At 37.8% G+C, this 17,787-nt stretch overlaps 1 protein-coding gene across 9 annotated transcripts in view; it reads left to right on the top strand.

The window, feature by feature from the left end:
• Nucleotides 1-17,787, top strand: part of NAALADL2 (N-acetylated alpha-linked acidic dipeptidase like 2) — a 455,965-nt gene that overhangs the window by 221,633 nt on the left and 216,545 nt on the right. For all 9 annotated transcript variants that reach the window (XM_065073810.1, XM_065073811.1, XM_065073809.1 and 6 more), the window contains one exon: nt 16,598-16,868. In XM_065073810.1, coding sequence (XP_064929882.1) covers nt 16,598-16,868 — 271 coding nt within the window. The remainder of the gene's footprint in view (nt 1-16,597; nt 16,869-17,787) is intronic.

Genomic DNA, 17,787 nt, shown 5'->3' with positions numbered 1-17,787 from the left:
GCCCAGAGTGTGTTTTTCCCTCTTTAAAATGGGAACTAACAACAGCTGAAAGCTGCGGTGGGGCATTCTCCCAGGCTTTGGGGAATGATGGTGCCTGGTGGAAGGAGCAGCCCCTTGTAGCCGTGTTTCCAGGGGTTCGTGCTTCATCTGGCAGGAGACAAGTTGAACCATAACTAGACGTGGCCAAGGGCAGAGACAGCAGGTTGTGTTCAGAATGTCTTTGTTTGCTTGCTGTCATCAGGAGCTGCACTGAAATCTTCTGGTGTTTCTGCAATCAGCCTTAAATTGGAAAATAACAGCTGCAGATTAAGCAGTTGTTGGGCTTCTTCCAGTCACAGCAGTTTATGCTGCCTGCACACACTCGTTCTCACACGCGTGTGCATGGCTTACCCTTTATGCCTATAGGTTTATATATATTCTGCGTATCCCCCTGATTTTTGAACAAAGAAAATGCAATTCTTAAAATTTACTTTGAAATTCCATGTTTATGTAAGAGACTTGCACATTTATTGGAAGAAAAACAGGTATTTTCCTCTTACAGTTAATTTGGTTCGGGACTTATCCTTAATTTGGCAGCATGTGGAAGCCTGTATATTAACAATTGTTATTTCATGTGTTATTGTTCTAGAAATGTGAACGGATAGGAACAATGTGCCTTTGAATGCCTTTAACTGCACTTTTTTCTATTCATTTACCAATGCAGGGGTATCTTTGTATTGTAAAAGCATATGTTGGTTATTGAAAGCTGTTTTAGTTGTAGGAGATAGTCTACTTCATTAAGTATAGAGACCATTTGGTCTCATTTTATGTCATCTCCTGGCTGCTTACTGAGTTTTTAACCTTGTTGCTGGAGTCCTGCAGTTTATTTTCTTATTAATAGCACACCTTTAAAAAGGTCAGGCCCATTCAGCTATAAGATCTTGATGTGATTTGATTTCAGGAAACAGAATAGCTAGTGCCTGCTATAGGGGTGCTGGAGAAGTGCTGGAAGTGGGCTTGTGTTGGATGGTAGCTTGTTAAAAGTTTATAATTAGTCTTAGGGAGAGCACTTGCTGCAGAACAATACTTTGGTAGCTAATTGATGAACTGGATTTAAAATACAGATAGTGTTTAAAACATGTAAATAAACCCAGCCTGTTTTGATTGAGGTGAGTTCATTGTTCCATCAACAGAGCTGAATAATCAGTAATTTTCAGATCGAGGGCAAGGGGTTGGGGATGGCTTGGGACAATAATCCCTTGAGCAGAAGCAGCTGCAGATGGATGAGTCTGCTGGGGAAATTTCCAGCACTGATAAGGCAGCAGCATATTTGAAGGCAGAGCATTTGCTATGTCTGAGCTGAGGGCTGAGGCCTGAGCGGGTTGAAGAGGATAAACTGTTTGGGTACGGATGGGTATGACATTTCTCACCCTTAGAAATGCACAATGCTGTGGACTTGCTAGTCTGCCACAGGAAAATTTTATAACCGAAGAGGAAATAGGCTCTGATCCAGCTACTTAGCTCTTTAATAAAACTCCTACATATGTGACCTAATTTGCAGTACTCATTATTTTAAATTCAAAATTTTATTTTTATATATGTGGATCTGGGATCCTAATATTAACCACCCATGAAAAAAAATTGTCATGGGTAATTTGATTAGTTCGCTTTTTTCCAACTGCTGATAAGTATACTAAACATGTGCCTAGAGAGGGTGATTTTGTTGATTTAAGAAATGCATCCTAGCAACATAGTATACAGTAAGCTACAAAGCTATTGTTGTCTTCCTATAAATGTGTCATTAAACAGCATATCCTAATATAATGGCCAAGGTGAACAGAAGATAAAATAATGCAGAGCAAGATTATTCTCATTTCCCATTTCTCAACTCCATGAATGTTCCCTTCTGCCTCTGTGTAAGAGTTACACAAAATCTTCTCATAACGATTTTTTTCCTCAAAAAAACCCCTCTTAAATAAGCTGCTCTTTTGCTCTTTGGAAAGAGGGGTGGTTTATTAGTCATGAAGTGTATGAGTAATATTGTCATATAAAATTTGGAACTTAATTATCAAGCTGGTAAAAGATTTCCCCTATTTTTATGAAGTTTTGTGCCTTTTGCTAGCCTAAAAAGCAAACTTGAGGACACAGACTGCCAAGTCATCTCAGGTAACATCACTTATCTCAAATTTTAAAACCTGAGTACAAGGCGGCAAAACACTTCCAGCAGCCAGGCTATTCCTCTTCGCACTCACCATCTGGATATTGTGAGTAAATTACTTTTATAAGCCTGTGCTTCTGGAGTATTTCCTCTTTCTCTTGTGCTGTGCAGGGCGAAGGGCTGGGGAAGGCGTACACGGTCCAGCTCCCCTGTCATGTTTAATTCTTTCTTTCTTTCTCCACTCAAGATGTATTTGCCTCATCAGTCATCTAATCAGTCCCAAGGCTCAAATACAGTGTATTATTTGTTTGCTGATCCTATCAGCTTAGTACATAGAGTAACGTTGACAAGGGATGTTTCGGGGTGAAATGTGGTAGGGAGCAGATGTGAGGCCATCAAAGACTGAGGTTACCAAAGGACAGTTTGTAGCAGGATGAGTAGGATGGTGAGGACATGTGGTAGAAAAACTCCAACAAAAACCATATTAAAAAAAAAAAAAAAAAGAAAAAAAAAAATCTCTATGTGGCCCCTCCAACAGAATCCAAAACCAAAGCAGATCACAAAACCTCAGAAAGGAGTGGTAGTATAGGAAGGATTGGAGAGTTTTGACAGTATGAAGTTCACTGAGAAAAATGAAGCAGAGAGTTTTCTCTTTAAAATAACAATTTTTAAGGACTTTATCTTAATTCACAGTGACTGGCACGTATTTGGGTGACTGTAGCCTTCTTGCACTCACTCTATGTATATCAAGGCTCTGCAGTGATATAGTGTTACTGTCGTTAGCTAAGGAAATTTGCTGTTTGAAACAGTATATAGAAAAGATGCTCCCATATGCAATTCAAAATAGAGGCTTAAGTCTTTTTGCTTTCCTAAATCCTGTAGGCACTTTGGAAGATATTGCTTACATAAATATCACAGCTAATATTGTATTTTGTTGACAAAACTATTAAATTCACTGAAAATATGCTTAGCATCTTCCCTTGTGTTTTGTGTTACAATGATTTCAGATAAAGTGAATATCTGAGCTTAACCACATGTGATATTTATTTTAATTGGCGATCAGATTGAATAAAATCCGCAATTTGTTTCACTCAATATTGCATGCATTTCCAGATCATTATTTTCTTCAGTAGCGAGGCTCACAGTAATGTAGTTTTCCTACTCTTTTTTGCCTTCTAACATGCCCTGGCTTGCTCAGGTCTCATAGTAATTGTTGCTTGTACTTAAAGTGAAGTTTTTATTAAAAGTAACTTGATTAAGCATCTAACCAAAAGCCAGAAGTCAATAAACTCTATCCTAATGGTTTTCATCTCTGCCCTGGAAGAAATTGAAGGAGTTGATCTAAATTTAAGTGTGTATAATTTTGTTTAAAACGAGCTTTCTTGGGTATAGTTTTAATTGGGGTCGGGGAGCTTGCACTTTGCACTGGGGTGCCGTGTTAACTCCTTTGTGGCAGTGGAGTTACAGAAACTGCTTGTGGGCAAACTTTCAGCTGGCAGAAAATGTAGAGAAGTAAAAGCCTCTGATGATTTCACATTAGACAGAACAACTACGTTAAGATAATGTCTGCATGTGGATTTGCACTTGTATACTTTAAATCAGTTTATTAAAATAGGTGCGTGCAAAAGCTGTAGTTTGCTATTACTCTGTGTTGCTCTGAGGAATAAATGCACATGAATCATTGAGTCTTTCACTGTTGTGTTTTTCTCTTTTTGCCAGAATTTTGTTTGCATTGAAAGCGTCAGTGAAATGTGCAGTGATATTGGCCTTTAATCTGAACCATGTGGGGTGCGTGGAGGAATAAAGTTGAAGAATGGGCATGATACACATTAGACTGCAGTGAAACTGTTACTGTGTTCCCGTATTTACTAAGTAACATACATTTGTTTTCTGAAGGTTTCCAGGCAAATCAATCCATTTATATTTACTACCTGTGTTTTAATGTCCATTGCACCAGGTATAGTACCAATTGTCAATTTTTACCTTTTTTTGTCTGTTTATTTGTTTTTGACTGTAGCTACAGTGTTTCACTTTTTCTTGCTCCCCTGATTAAGAAATCTGAAGCTGTTCGGTGTGGTTCAGTTTGATTAAATGTATTTAGACTTCCAACCCCTTATTGGTTTTTCCATTTTTATATTTATCCTTTTTTGTGTCAGTGAATATGTCATATGTGTTAATGTCACAGATTTTTAAGAAACTTGGGATGCAATGTTGTGTCTGCCTAATCCACGCAGGTGATTTGTTAAGAGAATGTTCATGTCATGTTAATAACAAATAGACCATCTGCCTCCCAGAATTCCTCCAGCTAGCAGAGAATTTAATAGATGACTTTGTCATCATAGTAGGTGTAAGAAGCAGTGCAGGATGACCATACCAATGTTTTTCTGTAGTGTAGATACATGACCGCGTTCTGTATGTACATACCCAATGAAAACCTGCTCCACTGCTCAATTCCTGAATCCTGTTTTCTGTCCTCACGTCTGTCTGTAGCTTCCTTAACACCACATTAAGAGCAAACTGAGACTCAGAGGCATAATATCTTTGCAGGAAGAGAGACAAGAAAATGTACTGAAGTTTAGCATTGATCTGTAATGATTCTTTTTAGTTGTTTTTTTTTTTTTTCCAAAGATTTAATTGATACTGCAGCTTTGAAATAAAGCACTTTCCTCTTTACTGCCTAGCAACAGCCACCCCCCTCTGGCCTTCAGGTTGAAACATCGCTGTACTACAATAGCCCATTTGTACTTGCAGTAAGCAATTCAGGTGATTGCACATTAAAGTATGTTGAATACTAGGGGGCATTTTTCAGCCTTGATTCCAGTTCCTGAACATCTGTGTATTGCTGTTGTTTTTGTCTTTTATTTGTGCTTTATTCACTTAAAAATGGGCTTTGAAATTTTAGTTTGATCGTAAGAGAGGCTGAAAATGAATTATATCATTTAAGTATTACTCCATGAAACCACCACCCACTGTTCTGGGGATGCTACGTGTGATTTATTTAATTTTCAGATAAAAAAGAGCCAGAAGTCTGAGCGAAGTCTAGAACAGGCAAGAAAATGTGGGTAAATAGATTGTTTTGGGAAGTTACATTTCTGGGTTTGCAAAATGAAAGGAGGTAATGTTGCACGTGAGGAAGTGTAAAAGGAGGAGGAGGAGAAGCGGATAAGGTCCCTTTCCTGTGACTTTTTTGGAAGAGTCTGCACTGGGATGCCTGTGTTTCGCCCTCTGTGCTTGGATGTTGCAACGTGCCCCTTGAGGATGCACTTTATTGGGAATATAGGAATTCTAACTACTTTGCATTTTGTGGCACAGGGACTGCTGAGAGGAGGTGAAGTGGGTAGGTCAACCTTAGAACTGACAGAGAGGAGGGCTTTTTCATATGGACCTGAAGTGGACTGTGCAGGTTGTTGCAACAGAGAGAGTGTCTGCAAATTTGCTGGGCTAAGAGCAAACTTGAAGGATTCTCCTTGCAAACAGAGTGATGACTTTGGAAGCCAAATCTCAGGCTTGAGATTGGTAGAGACTTAGAAACGGGCAAGCAAATACCTTGAGTTTTGCCTAACTGAAAAAGTTTACCATCCTAGTTTAAATACTACTGTATTGAGTCAGAGCCCACTTGATGTTTTGAGAGGACCCAGTTCAATGGAAATACGCAGCTCTGGCCAGGCCAGGTTGATAAAATGCACACAGGGGTGTACGAGGAATCTGGTGTGAGGCAGACTGCAAATAACTCTTAAGTATTGCATGTAAGTGTAGTTATTTGTATGGGAGCTGTTTGGGGTTTTTGGGGGGATATGAGCAGGGCAGGGAATCCATTCTTAACAGTGGATTCTCAGCACTTTGACAATATGACCTACTTTGTATAGTGTATAAGGATGTCCTCAAGACCATTCCTTCTTGCAGCAAATGAATGATGAAATGACGAGGCCTCTTTGAGGTCGACAGAGCTAAAGGAATCATTGAACTTACTGGAGAGGTACAGAGGTGAAATCAGAATAAAGGCCAGCAGAGGAATAATTGACTTATATGGAGACAAATGATAATTGCATACTAATAATAAATTTACAGTGCGAGTGGTACGTTCGCAGTGTCCATTTACTGGAATTGAGTTTCAGGAGGAGTGGGGACATGCTGGAAGAGGGCCAGAAGAGATCAGGGAGGGTAGTCGGAGATTTCAGCAGCAGCAGCTCTGAGGAAATGGATGAGAAGACTTGAGAACATTTGGCTTAAGACAAGGTCAGATGAGGGAAGGCTTGTAAGTATGTAAAAAAAAAAACTGCTGCAAAAAGAAAAATATGAGTCTGTCCTTAACATCAATGGTGGAAAGGAGAATATAAAGTGTGCTCAAATGCAGCAGTATGTGAGGTGGTTATTTAGGATGTACAAGGAGCTTCTATATTTGGAACAGGGTAGGAAAACATCTGCCTGGAGCAGCAGTTGGGTGAGCTGAGCCTTGAACCAAATGCTCTCCTGTGGTCTCTTCCCAGCCTCTCTTTATAAGATGTTGCATTTGCTCCTTTGGAGACAGCTTTTGTATATCCACAAGCAATTTGATTTGCGGTACAGCATAAATAACTTCAGGACACTGTTTTGGTTATCAGTGTTGATTTCCTCAGCTGTATATTAGGACTGAAGGGTCAGTTCAAAGATGTCAGTATTTTCAGATAAAAACAAATTCAGCTGAAATGCAGTTCGGCTGGTGAGGTAGAGATTATCTGAACTAAGATGTGATGTGACATTTGTGATAACATTTTCCTTGCATAATTCCCTAGAAATGGTATTGTATCCTTTGTCACATTTTTTCCCTGCAGTTTTCATTTTAACTAATATTCCTGACAGAACTTTTAAATATTAAACATCTAAGCTAACATGTCCATTAGAAATCTCTCCAATTCCATTGGAATTGCACTGGTAAGTTAGTATACTGATAAGGAAATGAGACTGGTAACAGAAAGGTTGCATGGCATTGTCTTGTGGCTATTTTAGGCTTTCCTGTTGAAAGGGTTAACTTTTTGAGATTCATGAAATAAAATGAAGGTTTTACCTTCTTTTAATTTTCAAAATTAAACATTTATTTGGGGATTTATCTAATTCCAAATAATCCTAAATCTTCAAATAATGGATAGATTTCCTAAGCATTGCTAAGTTTTTCTAGGATTTTGGGTTAGCATGCCCTCTTAATTCCTCATTGTCCTTTGGGAATGGGGATATTATTCAAAAGTTAAATCACACAGTTCAAATAAAGATGTCCAGTGCTGTCAGAATAACACCTGGCATTCAATCTAATTGCTCTTCAATTCACAGTGCAACTGAATGCTTGGCAATTGAAAGGAATAAAATACTGCTGGCTGGGCAGTATTGAGACTTTTTTTTTTTTCTTCTGATCAGCAGATTTTCTATATAAAAAGCAAGATTTCTAGGTTTTTTTGTTCGATAGGCTTTCTATATAGGAAAGTGTTAGTGAAACATCCACTGCTATTCACGTGCACACAGAAATGGTCTCTTGCTTTAAGTAAATGTATAATAATTGTCTCTGACAGTAAAAGGTACCAGTTGGGCTTGATTATGAAGCTGGTCACATTTTATTGAGAAACTGACATATTCCCTGTGGTCTGGGAAGAAAAGGAGATGATATCATTGTGAAGTTTGCTGGGTCAGTGCTCTGCCTGTGAATGGGGGGTTATGTGCAAGCACTTTCGAGGTGGGGGGTTGTCTTTGTACCGTCCTTGAGCTGCAGTTTGCATTGCCCTTGGCATCGTCACCTGCTGGAAAATGCAGGACACAGTTGTTTGGAGCTTGGGACCTGGTTATTGTCTTACGTTGGGAGACTTTTATTTTTCTTAAAAAATTAGACTATACAGTTTGAAGAAAATTATATTCTCTTTGCGTATTTAAAACAGAGGCTAAGATATTCTTGTATGTCCAGAATGACAGTTTAGGTTGAGTCACACAAATCGCTATTGTGTCTTTGGAAATAGTACGAGTTTAAAGTGCTTTAGATGGAACTGTGCAAAGATACAGATTGTGATGTTATAGACACAAAGAATCCCGTATACCATAGAGGAAAACCTGTCTTTTGTTACTGAAACTTAGCAACTGTGGAAGTTAATAAGAAAAAAAATAGTGGTGGTGATCTTATTGATTTTGAAAGAAAACAGCATTATTTTGAGAGATCCTCTTGCAAGCGATATTGTTCAATAATAGTAAAAGGTTTCTTGTGCAGATAGCTCCGTTCTGCATATATTTCAAATAACTTCTTTTGCAGTCAGTTAATCTGTTGAAAATGGTTTACTGTATTAAAATCAATAAATGTATGAAGGACCAGACTAGTCCTTTCTGTAGTAAGCAGGTGAAGACTGAGAGCTCAGCGTTAGGAAGAGGCAATATTTGCTTGCTTTCCTAAGAGGAGAGTAAACAAAAGGAACCACGTGTCATAGCAATGACTGCTTTTGCACTATGTATGAAAGGTGTCTCCGCTCTCCTCTCCATCTGGAATTAACAGTCTTTAGGATTTTGAAACATAGCCCATTTGAGGGTCTGGAGCTGTTGTTCTCCACATTAAAGTTTCTGTGGTACATTAACTATTCTGAAAGTGAATAATGATCATAATCCTGTTTTTCACGTGTTTCCAGAATGATGGGGGAGAAATGCTAAATGACATTCTCATCTGTCTCTACACTGGCTAATTAAGCAAGGTACATATAATGGAAAAGCGATTGGTTTTTTTTTAAAAAAAAAAAAGGTTAAAAAACCCCCCATGATATTTAATAAAGTGTAAGATACTTTGATACCCAAAACCCATGAGTATAGAATCAGGCAATCTGGTTTCTGTTCCTAGCTCTGCCATTGCCTACCTGTCTGCCTTTGAGTGATTTGCTTATATCAAACATTTTCAAAAACTTCCACAGTTTTGTGGTTTTCATTTCTTGGGCATCTACTTTAATATCAAAGTCAACTGCCTTTCAGATTTTGCCTACGTGATTGTGAATGATCAAAAAGCGGTAATTTAACAAGTTATTGCGTGAGGGCAGAACTTCAGCTGGTTACACATGTTCATGGTCCGTTGGAAATTAACACATTTAAACAACCTTCACTGTGGTAAATGTATTTTACTATACTTTTGTGCTCTGTTGATAAGCCAATTCATTCATAAAGTACTGCAGTGAACTTGATATTTTGCCACCTGTTTTCCATACTGCAAACAAAAATTGTATTAAGGTCTTTGTTTTTGAAATCTGATGTATTCAAACCAGTTTCTATCAAATTTACCACCCAGATAACATATTTTGCATATGTGCGAACTCTTTTTGGCTGACTTGCAAAGCATCTGAATTAACTAGACTCTCCAGTTCTTTGCCCAGCAATTCCTGAACCCAAATTCTAGTGCACATATGCAACAGTTTTTGGACCTTAGATGAGGGATTTTTATGACTGGCACTTGCAGATGCTGCTGATTCATGAAATACTGAGTGTTTACTTTATTGCTTTAGAAGACCATATACAGAAGAATGAAAGAGGAACCTTTCACGTGCTGGGATGCAGTTTACACTTGTGGTTGCTTCTGAAATTGTGACTTATAATGTCAGGTATTACTGAAAATCAGGGTAAAATGACTCAGATTCAGAAAAGTTATAAACTCGAAGAATTTCTACATAGTGAACATTAGCTGAACTTGTTTGAATGTAATTTATTTGCAGCTGGCCTGCTTATTGACAGATATTTACTTTTTAAAACTTGGATGCCTTGGATTCATTAAGATGATTTCTACAAATATCATTTGATGATTTGTTGCTGGATCTGACCGCATATTCTGTGTTGTGACAGAGTTTAACTCATTAGATTAAGTCATAAGTCACTGCTTCAGTTGCTGCACTTAGATCATGCAATAAGTTTTCAAAAATTTTCCTTCTCCATCAATAATAAAATTTAATCAGTATTTTTCCATTAATAGGCCATTAAAAATGTGCTGAGCTCTTGCACTTTGAGTGAATATGCAGAGTATACTGTTACATTAACAATATTTAAGGATACTATTATGTTATTTCTGTGTCTGATGTGAGAACAAGCAGGGCATCAGGTTTTACCATGGGTGTTTGCTTCCACAATGAAAGATTGCCTAACTGGAATAATTGTTGTTTACTAAACAAATAGATTTGAAAGAGCCTTTTTCAGTTTAGAATGGCACGCTATTGCTGAAAAGTAAGGTGAATATTTTCTTAGAATTGACAGATATTCGGAGCTATAGATTTTTTTCAAAAATCTGCTAAGCTTAAAATAGACTACAAGAGTAGCTGAGGGATTTTGTGTGTTTTTTCTCTATTTTTACCCTCTTCTGGGCAATCATTTGATAGACCCTTGTTGGAAATCATATTGGCATTCTGATGTTCTGATGTGTTTGGAAGATGTGTTTGGATGCTGACTAGATGTCACTATAACTGACATCCAAATCCTTTAGAAAGCTTGGAAAGCTTATCTACGGCCAATTTATGACTTTGCAATGTTTATTGTAGAGCAACAATGAATTGCTTGTTTTTCAATAAACTGTGGAATCACAGAGTGAGAGAATCAGTAATTTTTCAATGCCTTCCACCATCTGCCTTGAAAGCAAGTTTGGCTTGTATCCAGATGTTGGCAAGTGAAATTTAACTATCCACATTAGTTTTATTTACAAAAGTATAAAAGGCATTTGACTGTCTGACGTAGTAGGTAATCACAACATGCATGGTAGTCCTGTAGTAAAAAACAAAACCAAAACCAACACCCCACAAATGTACAAAATAGCTAAGTTTGGAAGCCAGCGTGGGCTGAGATCTGAGGGTGTTCTTCAATCCCATGACAAAGAACTTCTCAGGAAGATGAGAGGTTTGGCCTGAAGCTGTTGTGCATGTAATTATACTATGACAGGAGAGAGTACGTATGGTCAGATACCCCTGCAAAAGTCTAATACCCAAGTGTACCTAAACATAGCACAAAAATGCTATGAAGTATTGTTTAAAAGTAATTTTGTGCCTGCTCACGGTATGATTTTCTAAATAGATGACTCAAGTCCCTTTCTACTGAAAATACCCAAAAGGTATAGTGCACATAATGTTTAAAAAACAAACTAAAAAAAACCTCAAAAGCTTTTTTTCTGTTAGAGCACTGTGCAAGCAAATCTAGAGCTGGTGTTCTGTTATCTGATGCTACGTGCTTTTTATGGTTTCATGATGTACATTTATTCTGTGGCTGTGAGAGGTAACTCTTTTATGTAAATAGCATGATACCTATATTGTAGGCGCTGTGTAGCATTTCTTCCCTTTGATAGCAAAAGTGATATGTTGTTACCCAAAAATGAACGGGGTTTTAGCTTCCCCATCATTAGGACAGACCAGACATTCATCGCTGTGTTCCGACGAGTCACATATACTTTTTTCTAACAGACAGAACTGGCTGATGGTGTAGGGCTGGCAAAAAGCCCTCCCTCCCCTGAGAGGTCCCTCTCCAGTGGAAAGGCTGCTGCAGGTGATGGGGCTGGCTGGCCAAAAACCAGGAAAATGGAAGAAGTAGCATCATGCCACATAGTTGCTGGCTCATATCTAGTGCCCAAATGTTATGTTTAACCAGGACTTTCCATTGCTTTAACGCTGTAGGCCAATATTATTTTGTTTATGATTTTGAAAGCATATCCGAATAGACCTACCTGTTAGTTTTGGTCATTACTATGATCACCGTGTGACAAGAATGAACAGAGTACCAGTTTTCTTGTGACCCAGGACTGCGACAAAATTAATATCAGTGCTAAAAATATGCCCACAGTATTCAGAATGTGCACAGAGCGATGGTGGATGTGACAAAGGACGTGTCACGGATCTGCTTCATGGAGCAGTTGCTGGAGGCCTTGCAATGTCACCTGAAGTGGTTCTGGATCTTGTCCTGCACCATGAGAATGTTCCTCTTACATATTCTAACCTCCTGATAAATATTTATCTTCTCTTGGACTTGGATTTTGTTTATTTATTTTGGAATCAGCAGGTTTGTGGCAGTCAGTTCAGACCACGGGAAATCTAATCTGGCAGGTTGGAGACCAGCCAGTTGAGCACCCTAATTAACAGAAACATGTAATTAAAATTTAAGCAGATGTGGCTTGGGCAGGTGGTATTTCCTGAATGCATTTCGTTTGCTGTGTGTACATGCTACATGTGATGGATACAAATTAACACTCTGCAACTGCGAAATCTACTTGTGCATATGCTGAGCAGTTGGTGTGTGCGAGTGCTGTGCGCTGGCCCAGCACTGCTGAAGCTGCCACATCTCCGCTCTTAATGGACTGAAACGAGTTCTGCAATCCTGAACATATGTAAACATTTTTAAAACTCAGCCTGGACAAAGTTTGTGGGTAGGAAAAAAGACATATGCATGGAAATCTATAAATATAATAGCCCCATATGATGCTTTTCTTGCACTCTTTTTTGATTATCTGCTACCAGCTACTGTTGGAAACTACATATTAAGCAAGATAACACTTTGATCTGATGTAGCATTACAAAAACTGTAGTCTGGTGAATTCATTGTGACTCCCAAAATTTGAAGGCAGCTACTCAGCTGAAAAATTGGCCCATAAAAATTCCAAGTCTGTGTTTGTTTTTAGTTCTTACTTAAAATTCCTATAACTGCTTTATCAACAATCTCAGTCAAGTGGAAGAAAATAAAGAATGAAAATTTACAGTCAAAATCTGGGAATAAAGAGATTAAACAAACTTCGCCCTAACTCTGCAAAACTGGAACTGAGGTTTTTGTTTGCTTGGTGGCTTCTTTTTTTTTTAGGGTATTTCTTACTGTCATTGCAGTGTAGACATTTAATCTTGAAAAAAAGAAAGGAAAATAAACAAACAAGCAAACAAAGAAAAAACGCACACAAACAAGGCATACTTGAGTGGTGTTTCACAGTGTCCCAGTGTATCACCAGCAACATGCAGCTGGCTTATTTGCAATATGTTGTTCCCTTCTTTAGCTGTGTCAAAAAAGTGCTGTTTTAGCAGATGACTTTCTATTAACCTCCTGTAGCTCCATATTGCCCACGGTTATTTGAAAATGAAATTTCTCTATTTTATGTGTGCGTGTGTTCATTTACCTCTTATAATCATAAGTTAAAAATTGGTCTTTTTAAGCTTCAGAGGCTGCAGAAAGCTTGACTTTATTACAGATATGTCTTATTTCAAATTATTTTCCTAGCTTTAGAACTTTGAAGCTTGAAGAGTCATGGTCTGCTGCTCTTCACTGGCCAGGACATCCAGCTGATCGGACAGTAAAATACAACTTAGACTTCATATTTACACAGAAAAACTGAGAATATGTCTTCATAAACACTTATTTCATCTTTTCATCATATCAAAGTGAGGAACCTTTACCTTATTAAATGAAGCAGGGTATGCTCTGAGTTCTAAGAGCAATTTAATCTGATTTTTTCAGTTCAGGAACCGAGCTTATTTGAGGTGGTGCAGAATATTTATGGAACAAGTTTATGTCCTGTTTTGATGTACATTAGTTCAATATCTGATCTATATCAGAAAGTAACTTGTGGAAATATCTTTGAGAGTATCTGATAAAGGCACAGTATTATTCAGACTTTTATTTTTGTATTTATTAATGTTGTCTCTAACTTGAGACCAAATCTTAAGTCTGTGGTGGCTCCACTTCAATAAATGATGCAGATTTACGGGAACTGATATGTGCTCATTAACTTTGTGGCTTTTCCCATTGACTCAACCTGACAGGTAGCTGTATAAAGTATATTTTGTAATGTAAGGAAATCAAACATTTGGCTGGCATTATTAAAGGCAGTATTGTAAATGGAAATTGGCAATCACATTGCTATTGATTCCTCCTGAGCATGCAGCCGCTTGCAAAAACGAGAAACATAATCATCCCAAGGGCCTGTTTCATTCCACTGCTTAAGTCTCACCGCTATCCGTCTCCGTGCCCTGGCAGTTTGAGGAAGCAAGTTAATTGGCAATTTGTAGAGGAGGACTATGAAGTGCATGTGAAGTGTTGGGATTTTTCAGGATGGACTGCCGAACAAACTTTATACTTTTCTGAATTTGGTCTGGTTTAGGACATACTGGTTTTACATGTTATACTTGTTATCCAACTAGTAAGTAGTAAAAATTATGAGCTAAATTACTTCTGACTTTAAGTCCATGGGGTCAGCAGAATTGTATCAAAGACCAAGTGCAAGTCAGTCACTGAAGAAAAACCTGCTGGTGACGTTCATAAGATTTATCAAAGTAGTCTAATATGTGCTGATTTATTGTAATATAACACGTGCTCATAATTTGTTATTTGATTTCAACATGCTGTAAAGATATTATGGAGTAAATAGTGAGTGTGCTCATTCCTTTAACTTAATCAGATATATTGTCGTAAAAGTTCCAAAGATGGTTATTTAATTATGAAGTGAAAGTAACTTCTATGCCTAAAAGAGCAATTTTGTTATTATATCTTCTACTGTCAATGCTTAATTAGTCTTATTGAAACTGAATGCTTCTTGTTGCAATGTGCTATAACCTTATTGGCCTGGGATAAGTTTCTTGCAATTATTTATTCTATTATTGTTTCTGTCACCTGAGGGAAGTGCAGATATTATCTTAATGATTGTATTAATCAAACAGCTTTCTGTATTTCTGCACTGTCCAATTCTATGTCATTACATTAGCAGGCACAGGAGATGAAATTGGGAACTTGTAATGTACCAGAGATTGGATTAACTCGTCTTTTTTTGTGTAGATTGCTTGAAGACTTATTTTGGATAATTTAAAAATATTAAATCTGCAAGACAGTTACTCCTGCTGACAGGATCTCTGAAGTCTTTGACATAAGTCCATTGTTCTTGTAAAAATTTTGAACTTTGTGCACTAATAACTTTGCTATTGTAATACGGGCTGGGGTACAACAAATATTTTAAATCAAATAATCTTTGCATATTTTGTAAATCCTTTGGATATTGGAATAGTTATTTCATACGTATAATATGATGAGGAGCATTAGACATTTGAACGTAATATATAATGTTTGAGCCATTTCTAGGCTGTAATAGGTGTTATAACTTCACTTTCTGCCTTATTAAGATTTTGATGCTGTCTAGGTGGTAAATGTTCTTTTATTTGAAACATCTGTGGAGAAGGGAGTCTTTGCTTTCCATCATAAGCTTTCTTTGGCAGAGTTCTCCCCGGGGTCAGTGCAGCCCCTGCTGGGAGCGGTACCGGCAGCATCCATCCCGCTTGAACAGCACAGAGGGGCCTGGAAAACACTTGGTGGGATTCTCAAATACCTATTGCTTGCACTAATGGTTTAAAAAAGTCTGTGTGTTATTCAGCTGTTGTTTCTGATGTGTGCAAGACAGCCAGGGTATTTTTTTAAGGTTCCACTAAGGACCATAAAGCATCTAAATGTAATTGGCCTTTTCGTGAAAAGAAATTTGTGAACAAGAGTTTCGGCTAGTGTCAGAATCTCTGTGTTTGGAAATCAATACTTCTGTGATCCTTAGTTTTGCTACTCGGTCCTGAGAGCTTCCCACACAAGAAAGGAAAAAAAAAAAAAGAAAATGCTCACAAAATTCAGCAAATACTGCATAAACTTTCTTGTACAGCTTTGCTTACATAAGTGCTTGCCTGTGAAATTAGTGAAATCCTTTACATAATTAGTCAAAGCCTTTAGTTGTCCTTTCGGCATATCTGTCCTTCAGTGCCATCACCATGTTCATCTAATGGCCCATGTGGTAGCGGGTGCGGAACGATGATGCAGACCCGGGGATACAAGCTCAGACCAACCCCTCTGAAATCTCTGTTGGCCCATCTGGTAGACACTGCCAAAATAATGTCCAGGCTCATGTTGTATGCATGCCAGGCGGTTGGCTGGGGTGATCCTTCAGTGCGGGTAGGAAAGCTGAGGAAAACTTTCTGAAAGCTGGTGAAATATTTGGGAGAATGGTTCCGTTCTGTTTAGCAAATTTGTTTTACTTGATGAATTTAGGCCAAACGTGTAATTACAAGTGATATTCAGCATCATGCCCTCCCTGGAATGCCTGTTACTTAAGATTGTGTTATTGAGTGGTTGTTTAAACTGATGCTATATCAGAAACTTGATCAGTGCCAGAGAAATGAAATTCGAAACAATTACTGTGATAACTTTTGCAGGATTCTTTACATTTTAATTAGATATATTCCCTATAAATATGTTTTTTCCTTATTTTTGTTTCTCTAGAAGAGGTTGCTTTTGTCTCACAATTGGCAAAAAGTTATTTTCAAAAAAATGAAGGTTGTTTGGGGGTTTGTGTGGGTTTTTTTTGGTATTGTTTGTTTTTTTTTCATGTTTCATACATTATTAATTGAAACGATTGACTGATGTGTATTAAGGTACAAGTGTTTTAGTAGGAAATAAACTAAAACTGTGTTTACTTGTGTTTTTGTTCTTTTTTTTTCCCAGAGATTTGTTACGATCCCCTAGAGAAGATGATGTAGACATTGCAATGAAAATTCTGGTTCAGTGGACTTCCCAAGGCCTTGAAGATGTCCGGCTGGTAAATTACTCTGTTTTGCTTGACCTACCAGGCTCTTCTTCAAACACAATAACTCTGAAAAACAGCGGTGAATGCTTTTATCCCAGTGGACAGCGGTGCAACAGGGACACCAAAATGCTTCATAGCCAAGACCTCCTGTACTCGTATGCAGCTTACTCTGCCAAAGGAGCTCTTGAGGTAATGTGACCATTTGTCTCTGTCAATTGTGGTGAAATAGAGTTAGAAAACACCAGCTTTTGTTGAACTTGGCTGGCAAAGTACATATGGTGAAATGCCCAGCCTTAAAATAAACATATTTAGGTAAAATATGATGCAGCCAGTCTCAACTCAGACATAAAAATTAGTCAGACCTGAACACTTAATATGATATATATTTATTTTTTTTTTTTAAAAAAAGAAACATCTGAGTTTATAACTTAGCGTCTTCTGCTTGAGTGTAAAAATCTGAAAGCTGTGTTGAGGACTACATTTTATCCTTGTTGATGTGTAAGTGCTTCTGATTTGAGGGATGCCTGTAAGAAGGGTAAGATGAGATTTTCTGCAGTGAGACCTTCAGGAGTGCTGGGCTGGTACCTGGAGCTCCTGAATTACGGTTGTCGATCTCACATGCTTTTTTCTGTGGCAACTCAGTTGACACATCTGCTCTGTTTTCTCTTGAAAACCCTAATTTGTATTTTTATCTTACTGTAGCTGTTGTTAGGAAGTTTTGTCAGCACAAAGATCTTGCCTATTGGGATTTGTTACTTGCCAAGTGAATTAAGATCTTGGATTATCTTGTTTTATCCTCTTTACTGCCTTCACTGGCTCCCTTCCTATATTTGCTTTCCAAATATATTGGGGCGCACAAAAGGGTTGTAATTTCTGTTTACTTTCCTACCCGAGATAGTATAAATCTCAGTAAATATTTCTGAAATACAAAAATTGGAATTTCACTAACTGTTGTCTTTCTCCTTTTTAAAATATTGTGTGCAACTTTCAGTGATGCAGGAGTTTTTCCATTTTGGTTTCTTTATTGTTTAACAGTATGGGTTTGTTTTTATGACTTAGAACACAAAGAGCCTATATAAAAATTTGCAAATGGCTTTGGGTTTGGAAG

The sequence above is a fragment of the Columba livia genome, chromosome 9 (assembly GCF_036013475.1).
Source record: "Columba livia isolate bColLiv1 breed racing homer chromosome 9, bColLiv1.pat.W.v2, whole genome shotgun sequence".
NCBI classification, from domain to species: domain Eukaryota; kingdom Metazoa; phylum Chordata; class Aves; order Columbiformes; family Columbidae; genus Columba; species Columba livia.
Note: the sequence above shows the minus strand (reverse complement) of the source record. Positions and strands in the feature narration are given on the sequence as shown.